General features: G+C 40.3%; 1 protein-coding gene across 1 annotated transcript in view; it reads right to left on the bottom strand.

Moving 5' to 3' along the window:
• Positions 1-12,740, bottom strand: part of LAMA4 (laminin subunit alpha 4) — a 102,917-nt gene that overhangs the window by 67,733 nt on the left and 22,444 nt on the right. Inside the window, exon 2 of the mRNA XM_059835641.1 lies at positions 11,742-11,843. Within this exon, the coding sequence (XP_059691624.1) occupies positions 11,742-11,843 (102 nt within the window). The remainder of the gene's footprint in view (positions 1-11,741; positions 11,844-12,740) is intronic.

The following is a 12,740-nucleotide window of genomic DNA, read 5'->3' as shown; positions in this document are numbered from 1 at the left end:
CAACCCTTCAAGGCATTGACAGATGAAGCCAAACCAGCTAGCACTGCTGCAAATAAAAATGCTATAAATGGTTACACTGGCCAGCCAGCAAGTGTTGGCAAGGTGTGGTACAGGACAAAACTGACATATGTGCCTGCCAGGTGCTGGAGCAGAAGCAGCGCTGCCTGTCGTCAGAGATGTCACGGGCACTCAGGTGTAGCTGGAAGCCCTGTTTTGAGTTGCATGTGCCAGTAGGAAAAAAATCCCCTTTACTGAGACCAAAATAAAATGAAAAATATCTGCTGGTAAATACTATCAACAGAGTTCAGTCCAGACACAGGTTTCAGCGAGGCTGCTTCTTGGACTTGATGACTGGAAAAGAGCATCAGGGGAATCTGCCTACAAATGGTGGCTAATACACCAGTGGCTCTGACCTTTTTCTCCTGAGACGAAAAGTGTTACAGCATGAAGGGGTGTGTTATCACTACACCTTGTTCTCAGCCTTAAAGGAGGTCCACTTAATGGAGCAAAGAAGGGAGAGTCTTCTATAAGTGGCCTTTCTATAAAATAAAGAGCAACTGTGTCACTCACTTTATAAGCAAGTTTCATCTCCACGGTTTAATGTTTGTGAGGAAATATGCTTCCTCATGCAGAGGCATATTAGCCACCAGCTGATATTGTTGGGCCTCCATGGAAGTAAATTAAGCTGTGGTTATTCATACAGAATATTTGTTCCAAAATATTCCATGATGCTAGGTACAAAATTGTGCCTCTCAGATAATATTTTCAATCACAAAAAAATGTCAAGGTCTGCTGTAAATAATTCTAAATAGAATTTGTAAGTCCTGCAAGCTTAATTAGGCATTGTTAGATCTTTTGGTTTACAAATGGACACACTTAGATGCCACAGATTATGTGGGCTTTCCCCTAGGCACATGGCAAGGTGGTGGGTGACTGGTGCAGACTGCATGAACAGTGCTTCTGCATGCTGCAGGACTCCTGCAGACTCCTGTACCCCTTTCCACGTCAGCAAAATACCCAGAAGTTACCATCAAAAAACCACAACCCTCCAAATTCTAGTTGTCTCACTGAATTACTTTAAAAGAGTAGTAAGGGTGCAGAAGTGCTTTTCTTTCTTGCAACTGTGCAATGAATTTTGCAATATCCCTGAATCAGGAGTCTTCAATTACACCGCTTTGTACTGATACAGTACAGATGCAAACAGCTATGCAAGGCTTGAGGCAGCAACGAGTCAGCTCCATGGCAGAAGTATGTGAACTACTTTGTTGGTGCATATTTGCTGTGGTTTTGGGTTAGCGTGCTTGATTCTTTCCTCTTCCGACCTACAAACAATGGATCATGGAAACTGCAGACTAGTGGATATAATTTCCATCCCTGGTAAAATGACAGTGTCTATAATAAAGAAGAAGATCTCTGAGTACATGACTAAACATCACCTGAGTCAGGAACTCCTGCTTCGCTAACCTGCTGTATAATGGTGCAAATAAGCGAGTGTATGAAGGGGAACCAGAGGACATAACATATCAGGACTTTCAAAACAGCCAACTAAGTTGTTAGGGGACTTGCAGAAAGTTTCTTTCACGAACTGAAAGCTGATAAAGGCTAGGGAGCAACGGGTAGCATGTAACGGTCACTTTTCAGAGTGGAGAAGAATCGCTATTTGGATCACCTAGGCCTTGGTGCTGAGACCAGTTTTGTCCAATATGCACCAGTGCCTTACAAACAGAGGACCAAAAATGCTAGGGCTGCTCAGCTTGGGAGAGAAGGGCTGACAGGAAGGTGTGTTTGGGTTATGTAAAATCACAAAGTTGGTAAATAAGCTGAATGCAGGACAATAGTTCACCTGAATCCTGCAATACAAGAGCTGAGGAGCACTAACTTGAAAAGGTACTTCTCTATGCAAAAGGTAGGAAACTTCTGTAACCCGCTGGCGGGAGGTGACGGTATTTGCAGGGGCAAAAAGGGGTTTCCTAGAGAAATTAATGGGCCACAGACTCATAAATGGATTTGAAAAGGAGTCAGGAGATGGATGCTGGGAAGTGCGAAGCAGAGACTTCAGAAGCAGGCTAGACTAGGTGCCCTCCCCAAACATCATCTCCTATTGCCACTGCTGGAGACCCAATATGGGCTGCAGAGGGTTGGGCCCTGCAGGGAACCTCTTGTGCTATGTTCAGAGTTGGCGCAGGTGCTAGGAAATGACCACGGTGCCCCAGTTTTTCTCCAGTAGTCATTTAATCCCGTCACATAAGTGACTGTGCTGTCAGCAGCTGGCAATCCCTGGAATAACAGGGAAGTTGGGCATGGGATTTCAGGAGCGCTCGCAGTGGGACGGAGCTCCCCAGCACCGGGCAAGGGGCACCTTGGCCTCTATGGTTGGAGCTTCTTCAGCAGCGCCAGCCTGGGGGTGGGTGAGCTTAGTTTACCAATGTTTCGTCTGAGCCAGTCCCTACAGATTTGAAACTCACTTTCTACTCCAACCATGGCATGTTCTTTGAAGAAAAGAGAATGAGAAGAGAGGAATGCGATTAGGGAAGATGTTTAATGAAAATAGTCAAGTTTCACTTGCACGGGCATTGCTAAATGAGTTTTGTATCTGAATATTTAACTTCAATTTAGTGGCAGAATTTTGTCCTGGCAACATTGATATTTTGGGTTTGGTTTTTTTTTGTTCCTAAGTCTGTGTCCACATATCATCAATCTGCATTAGAAAGTGTAATTTCAGTAAAAGACACCCTTGTGGAAACACATCTGATGGTTTTTTAGCCAATATTCCTCATTTGAGTCACATTAAAGCCCCCAGTTAGGACTCACTAATTTAGTTCAGATCCTTTTTGATTCTAGAAGACTTTGCTTATGTTGCTGCATTTTTTATAGTCATACAGAACCTATTGCATAGCAATTTTTTATTTCTACAAAGCTGTGATTTGGCCAAAGAACTCTACAGCAGGTAGAATATGATAAGGAAAGGAAAAAAGTAAATTTCTTTTTCCATGGGTCTTTAAATAGATTAAGCACCGATAGTTGTAGAGCTAAAGGTGGTTTTTCATAGTAGTATTTGCTGTGAAGAAGACAGTATTTAGTATACAGAAATCCAGAAGATTATTTTAACTAAAAGGATCTAAAATACAGAAAGTTTGACTAGGATGAAGAGGAGGAGGAAAGAAACTAGGTGAGTCCAGAGAAGGTGAGAGCAAATGAGGACAGAGTGGCAGGCAGTCTCTGGGGAGACGTCCAGATCTCACACTCCTGTCTTGCGAGACTGCACTAACTGCGAGGCACGTGGTGTGAGCCAGAAGGCAGTGGAAGGCTAATGCAGTTTTAAGAATAGTTTGCATTTGTCATTATTCAATGAAAAGGTGATTTTAATGTACCACAAGAGAGAGATGAGAGCGTGGGCACTGAGCACTCGAAGAGAAAGAGCAATCCTGTATCTGAAGCACTGGTGGAGGCCTCAGGTGGGCTGCATTCAGTTGTAGCCTTCATCATGCTCTTCATTTTTGCTCTGAGCAATTCACTTCACCTCTCTTGTCCTCAGCTCTCCAAACAACACATGGGTAGTATCAGAATAAATTCATTATTGGTTTCCAAAGCTCAGATACTATTGTGATGAAAAGAGCAGGGCAGCAGAGGAGCTGATGTTGCTTCTTAGATCTGCAGTGTTTTTCATCTTCTAAACCGAAGGGAAGTGCTGAAAGGCCCTTTTACCCCAAAGACCCTGTTAGCTGAGTGCTTGAGGCTCTTTTGTGGTTTTTCTCTGGTTAGTGATTATATAAAAGTGGCTTTATCTTACTGAACAAGTCAGAAGTCCTGTGGGTATTTAGAATCATATTTTTACAGTGCTAAAAAAAGTGTCGTTATATTTTATGTTCCATTAGCTTGCATCTCCAACAAAACTACTGTCTGCAATAAACCTGTGAGACACGTCTGAAGGCAGGGAGGACAGCCTCCCTGCAGCTCATGGGTGATTCTCAGCACTGGGTGGCACTGCTTTGGTAGTTTGAGAAAATTGTTTTGCTTCTGAATAGATTGCTTTTGACAGAGAAGTAATGATAAGGAAAAAAAAGGAATTCAATTTATAGCAATTTTTGTGAAATTGGATTTTAAAGAAGTACTTTGCTGTAAGAGTTGCAAGGGCTACTCCTCGTCCCGGAATTCATACATGCTTTAGAATGAAAGGCAGAATTTACAGTTCATGTCATAAATCGTTCATGGCCTTCCCTGTCTCAGTGGTTCGTTCAAATGTAGTCATGAAATTGCAGAAATGTTTACTGATATTGGTGTTTACTTTCTCAAATAAAGAAACTCAGTATAAAGTTTTTGTTTTGGTTTCCTTTGAAAAACAAGGAAGGCTGAAATAAAAGTCTGTAGAAAATACTCAGTGATATGTATGTTACGATATCAAACACTGAAGTTTAGCAGAAAATTGCTGCCTGCCTTTGTGCAGAACAGAGTGAGACATGGTAAAGGTCATGAAAACAGGTACAACCATGCAGTTAAAAGTATCGCAACTAGGCTTTATAATACTCTGCTTTTTGTAAACTATGTTTCAAATTACAGTAAGTTAAAATTCTAAGCTCAGTTCTTCCCATATGGCCATGTTAATACAGCCTTTATTTTCATAAAGGAAAAGTCAAGGCAGAGGTGTCCCTTCCTCATGGACACTTCAGCTTCAGAGGATGTAATCCAACGTAATAGCAGCCTGGCTTCTAAAAGTTTCTGTACGAGGATACAGCATATAATAATTCATCCATCAGTATACCACCTTGTCAGATGACAGAGTGGCTGGAGTGTATTTTTCTATGTTAGAAAATGCCTTAGCTGGTCCTACTACTCTGCTCTCACTGAGTACCATCAATCAGGGTGAGCATTTCTATCTATTACTGTAACTATCTATACTTTACACACATGAAAAGCACATGAAAAGGTGCTATGGGGGGGTTACTTGGGAATGATTGTCAGCACTGAGCTCCTGAACTCATCTGCTTGGAAACTAAAACTGGAACTGATGCTCTGAGACCATAGAGCACTTCATGTGATGCAGCTCTGCTCAGTAAATACACTTGTGCACAAATAATAATGAGAAGTGTGTTGATTCTTTTCAGGCAATGGTACTAGGACAAGTTTCCCAGCACAAGACAAACATACTTTTCTGTAAATGAATATATCTGAAAATCTGAGAGGTGGGAATTTGCCCCACCTTAATTTAGGAATCTGAATTTAAGAGAGAAGGGCTCCTTCTAATGGTCTTCAAAGGCACCAACTTCATTAAACGTGCGATTTAGGCAGTTTTAGGGAAATTATTTTAATGGATGGCTAACACTTAGTGCAATTTAGGCAGGGTGGACCTCCTCCATAGGAAACAGATAGCGGACTGGTTTTCTGTGTACCCTCTAAAGCTAAAGAAAGACAGGACCTGCTACAGGGTGGTGCAGAGCACCTGTGTTAGGTGTTATCCACCTAATGCTGGATGGTATGGAGACTCTCCAGGGGCAACCAAAAGTTAATACTCAGCCCTACCTCTGGTGAAGTTAGTATAACAAAAAAAACCCAAAAATCCTAGGGTCTGAAATATTATCTGTGAAGTCTGGAAGAGTCTTCAAACCCTGGTTAGAAATTCTGAATATTACTTTGCAGCTGAAAACAGTCATTGTTACAATATAGCAGGAAATGTCGGGTTTTGTGTTTTTTTTTCTCCGTTATTTCTTGTTCTTTTGAGAGATAGTCTTATAACAACTGTTAATGCAGAAAGATTGCACAAGTATAAATAAATTATATAGGTAAAGAGATGCAAATGGTTTATATTGCTGTGCAGTCTGTCTGTATTTATTGCTGAGCCAGTGGATGTTGGCCTCAGGTATAATATCTGGATGTAGATTTAGACTTCCTCAGATTTGGAAAATGCTCTCATATCTGAGGTTACAGAACTGCATAGCATTGCCCATGCCAGCACACCAGAACTCATTGCTGTCCCAAAATAATAATAGTAAAAAGGGTACTTCGGCATAATGACTTGAAAGTCAGAAGATGTACGTGTTTTATCTTTTTCGTCTTTTGAGGTTTATGATATCAAGCCTTCTCTTTCCAGCCACTGTAGATGAAATGCAGTGTTAGTTTTCAGAATTTCTTTTGGAAGAAGAAGATGAGGCACTAAAAGGAAACACTAACTATTGTGCAACTTTTAATAAAGTAAAGACAGCTGTCGATCTAAAATAATGAGAATAGCAACAAAACTCAGTTCCTGATCCAGTTTGGGTAAACATAACACCTTTATGTCAAAGTTTTGATTTGTAGAACTTATCCTGTATTAATGAGTGAAGTGGGAGCTGATGTCTTGCCAAAACCACCTGGCCCTCTACTTTCTCATTCCATCACTTGTCTTAGCTTACTGTGGGACTTACTTAGCTTACTTAGGCTGGATATTAGGAAAAATTTCTTTACTGAGAGAGTGGTGGAACTCTGGAACAAGCTGCCCAGGGAAGTGGTGGAGTCACCATCCCTGGAGGTGTTCAAGGAACGTGTGGATGTGGCATTGTGGGACATGGCTTGATGGGCATGGTGGTGTTGGTTGATGGTTGGACTTGATGATCTTACAGGTCTTTTCCAACCATAGTGATTCTGTGATTCTGTGGGAAATGTGGCTAGGCAGGCGTGAGAGCAACGACAGCCTTTCCTTGCAGTCTTGGCCTGACTTCCACTGTGCCTCTTGTAGAAGCTGCAATGAAGTGGTTGCATGTTGGGGGTCACTGTTGCAAATTTTCAATGGTAAACCAGTTAGGACAACAAATACTAAGTTTAAACATAACTAAGAGGGAGGGGAATATCTGTGTCTGAAAAAATGATTCTATCAACACTAGTGCTTTTGACAACTACTGCATACCAAACACTCTGGAGAAGAGAAGGCCTGCATTTCAGCACCAGACTATTGTAGTTCTGGTTAGCTTTCCGAACATGTATCACCAAGGTCGCTGTAGATAGATGTAGTCCATCTTTATAGAAATAAACAGTGAGCTGTAATCTTCAAGGCTCTTCGTGAAGCCAGAAGCACCTAATAAGCTGGAGAGTTTTCCTAGCTCCCTGTTGCTTTTTACTTGTGCTTGATGGATGGTTGTAGATCCATTGGCGATTCTCCAGACCTACCTTGGCAATCATGTGGAACATATTATCCTCTTAGGCAGAACTGCCAAATCCGTTCCAACCTTTCCACTCCACTGTAAACCCAAACGCTTAAACACAAATCACTTACATGACAATACACTCTATTGTAAGAAATTCCATAAAAGGCTGGAAAGGATACCAGCAAATTTATCCTCTCTGTTATGCTACTTTGGTCCTTCTTCTTCCAAAAAGGTATTATTTATTTATTTATTTATTTATTATTTTTGAGTTATCTTTGGATGCCTTACCCGCATACTGATCAAATAAGTGGGGCTGAGATGATAACAAAGCACTGTTAGAGATTTTTAGGTAGACACCAACAAATTTACCCTTCACCTTCTGCTATAGTGCCCCCTCCAGACTTGCTCCTTCTGCTCTATGCATTTTCATGCATTTATGGAGATCTAACCTCCATTAATAGTAGAAACCTCAGAAAGGACACTGATAACTCAGTCCAACAAAAATTTTGCCTGGATATCCAGCTTTGTAATTTTTAAAACCTTTCAACCTTCCAATCCATTTTACTGTGTTCGTCTGGAGTCATTGTCATAGTACATTGCAGTCACTTCGAGCGATTTCCTTCCCTAGTGTATGTAATCAAACTTTTTAGTATGGTAAAGCCCTGCCCATTATACTACTTGCATATGGTATGAGAGCTCATTGCTTCAGACAAGCTGTTTTGTGTCCATATGCCACTCATTTCAGAGTTGACCATCATGGCTGCTGTGATGTTCTGCTCAGCTGTCAAGTCGTTTGAAGCCCACTCCTGATGTCTGATTTTTCAGATGTTGAACCCTAAAGGCACGCTAAAGAAATAGCTCAGCTGTGGGTTGCTGGTGGTGTAAGGTCTGGGGATGGTAAAGGAGGCAAAACATTCACTTCGTATCTTCATATCTTATCAGCAACAAAACCCAATTGCTTGGGCTTTATGCAAGAGAAATGCACATCACTCTGTCTGCAGACTTCCGCTTGCAGCTATTACGGTTTCACCCAGTTTATATCACATATATACATGTTTCCAAAATCAAAAGCTAGCTTCTTCTCTTAGCTAGAGCTGAGAAGGTTACATTAAAAGTCCAAAGTCTAAAATCACTACGAAGAACTGGTGTTTCATTCTCTACTAGCCTTATATGCATGACCAGATAATGTCTTTGAAATGAAGCATTATTTGACGTCTGTATTGTATTATATCATAAATGGAGCTTACACTGTGCTGGCTGCTCTTCTTCTAACACTTGGGTGATTTTCTGTACTAAAAAAAATGGACTGAGTGGCTCTTCAGTTTTAATCACAAGACAACGTGATTGCCGTCTACACCAGTTTTATGTGGACATCTGTGCAAGAAAGGCTCTGTCTGCAATAATTTCTTTTGTCTGGTTACCTAATGAGATTGTTGATTCATTGATTGTGTCATGCAATAAGCTTTTAAAGAGTCATGGATTTGATTTACACTCTATGAATAAGCTGAGAGAAGTTTTGAAACAGAATCCTAAGACAGATACTTATGTCAGCAGAAATTAAAGATGTGAGTACTTTACCCTGAGGCATCATTAATAGGGGTTTAATTTTATTTGATTTCAAATTCAGGGCAGAGGCCAATGAAAATTTCATTAATTTGTATGCTGTGGGAACTACATTAGCCAAATTGATTTGGAAGATTTGCATAATATGATGGTCTTAGAGCATTGTATGGAGTCTGACCCTTATATTTCATCCCTTTTGAGGTAGAATACTTTTTCATTTTCATACTGCCTTGTTCATTTATTCAGTTCTTATAGCTTAGCTATTACTTAAACTACAAAAAATAATTATCTACCAACTGAACACAGTGTTGTTATTACTTTCATGTTGTCTTCTGTCATTGTTAGCAGAGTTAGCTTTAAAAAAATAATTTTTTTTCATGTTTAAATCATTCCATTGTGTGAATAAACATGCAGACATCATAGAAACTTTTAACTTTGGGGAACATCAGTTCTTCTAAAGGTCTTCTGCTAAGGACATTCCACAGCATTTGTGACTCATGGTTAGGGTAATGTGTGGTGCCAGTGGGAAGTCCATAAGTGAAAAAATTTTAGAATACTGTTGCATCTCAGAAGCAGGGAGAGAGCAGATTTATACTGATAGAAACAGAGGATGACAACTAGAATAATATGGGATAGATACAGGATCTCTCTTTTTTTTTAACAGCCTATTAAAAACTAACTGAATGCAGAATGTCTTATGTTTTACTGTGAGGTGGGGTGGTTAGCACTGCAAGAACTATTCGAGTAATTTGCCTAAAAATTTGAGAATGGAAAAAATAGTGAGCTCTCAATACCATGTGGCCCTATCTCTTCACAGAAAACTCCCGGCCATAAAGGTACGTACTCCTTTCTTCCCCAGCCTCAGCCGCCAGCAGGCTTTGGCCATTTCCATTCCTATGCTTCTTCAGAATGGTCCTTAGGGAAGGCTGCTTTGTCCACTGATTCTAATACAAATCACGTTATCAACCATCAAGTCTCTTTTTCCAAAATTTCTTGCATTCATTCATCTAACATGCTTCTTCCTGCTGTAATTCAAGTTACATCTTTCTTTCTCTAAGCTTTTCTTGTCCCAGACTTTCTCAGTCACATTTTGCAGTTTACCAATTTTATCAGTCTTCTGATCTTCCCTCGAGATTTCCAAATCCTCAGGGAAGTCCTGTTATTGCAGTCCCCGTGGTCATCTCTGGTTCTGTTTTATGCTATGAAACCTTCAAAACCCCTTTTTATTCTGCTCTTTCCTTGCACCATGCTCTTTCCCTGCACCACGCTCTTTCCCTCTCCCTTCGACTCTTATTTCACTTAAGCCTTTCTGCTGTTCCTCTTTATTCAGTAGCAAATGGCCTAAGTTTTATGGCTTATTAAATCATTCAGATAAGCCATCAAATGGCTTATTTGAACTCAAGCAGTAAACTGGGGTTTAGCTCTTAGTTTTGTTCTTTATTACCTGATTGGTTCCGAGAGTTTAGTATCCCGGAGAAACGCCAGTCAGGAATACACATATACTTTCAGATTATTTCCTGCTGATACAGTAACTTTGTTTTTGTTTGTTTTTTTTTCCCCCAACCCTTGACACCGGCCTTATTTTTGTAGCAGATAGGAAACAAATCTTCTGTTGTGTTTGTAAACTGAGGATCTAATCGCTTCCCTACCTCATATATTCTACTCCAGAAACTCTCTGGTCACCAGAGTCATCAGAAGCAGACATTTTTCAAGCTCGCTCTCTCTTGTTCTCAAGTCTTCCATCAGAAATTTTCTCTTGTCATCATTGTCACCCAACACTAATGGGACAATCATCCCATATGCAAAAGCCATGTGCATGTGAGAGAGAATGGCTGGGATTGCCTGGCAGTGTAAAAACATTTTTAAAAATTTAATATTAAAAAACTAAGCCAATATGTGGTCTGCAGAAGCCAGCCAATCCTAAGCACACTACAGTGGCCAAGCCATAATAATTGTCAACTGCACTGCCTTCCTCCCATGGGAATAAAAATGGTAGGAAATATGCCACGGAGCATGGCTCTGTGTATTTGTATAACTGAAAACTTCATAGAGGCTGCAACGATGCAAAGTATGTGAATATTATCAGGCCATTTTATGAAAGACAAACTGAGGGCAAAGGTTTATGACTTGTCAAAAGTAACACATGGCAGAGTAAGGACCTCTGGGCTCTACTTCTGCTTTACAAGCCTGTAAAGAGTACACTAGTGCCTAGCTCTTGCTATGTGGTTTAGATACATTACGCTATTAACCCCCATCCTTTTTTTAGTGCATTACTACTCTGATTGCCCACTAGTAATTGGGGTTAGTTTTACTGGACTGATTTTTGCCCTGGAGCTGAAAGTGATCAACTGCTAATACTAACACACAGCTTTCTGTGAGTTCATACTGAGTGGGACCAAACATATGGGAAATTGTAATACTACCTTGGAATTCAACACACTCTTCCCTTGGTGTATTATTTCAACCTCCTCATGTTGTTCCTTCACAGCAGGAGGCTGCCATACAGCAGAATTAGTATGGATAACACATGTATATACACTCACAGGGGTCACTCACCATTGTAAATTGTTTATGTGATATACAGCACTGCATTCATAAAGGGGAGAACGAAATGTGTTTGAATTTATACATTTTTTTCTCCAGGGGTATACAAAACTCTTTCCATATTTCTGATGGACTAAAAATTTTCCCCAGCATACTGACTCTCACAAATACTGCACGCAGGAAGTGTTTTGAATCCAAAGAGATAATTTAAGTGAGAATGAAATTTGGCCAGGATAATCTTATTAATGTTTTGATCTTGGCCCTACTTATGACTGCTCATCAACAAAAGAGCTCCTGTGGTATAGATACTGCTTTTGCTGTGTATTGAAATTGAGCATTGGTGTTAATAGAAGAGTCAGACCATGGTTTCTTGGATTTGCCTGGGAAATATTTCCTTCACGTGAAGCCTCATGCAAGACTGAAAGAAGGTGAAAGGGTTCATGTTACCATTAAAGAAAAAAAAAAAAACAAGTACAGTTATTCAGTGAGAGACCAGCAGAGAAGACAGGAATTCCTTACCAGACAGATTCCGGATCCATCAAGACATCTGTTTGCATTACCATTACAGTTGCAAGGAGAGCATTTTCCTGAGCTGGTACGGTAAAATCCTTCTTGACATCTCTGCAACGAAAAAATAAAAATAAAGTATTTCCTATGCATATGTGTTTGGAAAGTTAGGTTTGGCTGAGAGGCAGGGGAAAGCAAGAATTACAACCATCAGGTCTCCCCAGAGCACAATGCACAACCCCATCATAGCAGACCACACACATCCTGCTGAACTCAAGTCTGTTCTTTCACTTTCTGCCCTGGTGCTTGCTTTTTTTTTGCCTTACAGTATTTAAGCTGTCAGCATTCCTGCCTGTGTCCTGCCCCTGGCCAGCAGTGGGTGCCTGCCTGCAGGTGAGGAGCTGGCAGATTCTTACGGCATTTTGTACTAGAGGATGAGTTAACTAGAAATTATGATCCTTATTTAGTAAAGAAGGTGTATTTATAGGAAAGGAATAGCTTTCACTTAAAAAAGAAAAGCTGTAGGAAGTTTACTTTACATCAAAGCTTTGAATAAAGAGCCTAGAGGAGACAGAAACATATCTACAAAGATCAATGCCCTTGTGAATGAAAGCTGGCTGGCTGCTGTGAGAGGCTACCAAAGCAGGGCTGTCTGTCTGTCTGTGAGGCTGGTGAGATGTGCCAGTGATAACCTGTTGTCATTCCAGGAACTAAGCAGTCCCTGGGTGACAGAACAGTTCTTCATTCACTCTTCATGTGACATAACAAATAAATGGAGGGAGATTGCATGAAAGGTAAAATTTTCCTGTTATTTCTTAAATGTGTGGCCGTGCCTGGTCTATATCTTTTAGCACTTTTGATAACTTACCAAAGCTTACCAAAATTAAACAGAAGATTATAAATATCTAAATCACCTTCTTTTAAATACTAATTAGAGCAATAATATAAGGAATCAGAAACACAAGCAAAGCTATTAAGATGACCCTCTAACACTGGAAAATAAAAATAAAA

This window comes from Gavia stellata, chromosome 2, assembly GCF_030936135.1.
Source record: "Gavia stellata isolate bGavSte3 chromosome 2, bGavSte3.hap2, whole genome shotgun sequence".
NCBI classification, from domain to species: Eukaryota; Metazoa; Chordata; class Aves; order Gaviiformes; family Gaviidae; genus Gavia; species Gavia stellata.
Note: the sequence above shows the minus strand (reverse complement) of the source record. Positions and strands in the feature narration are given on the sequence as shown.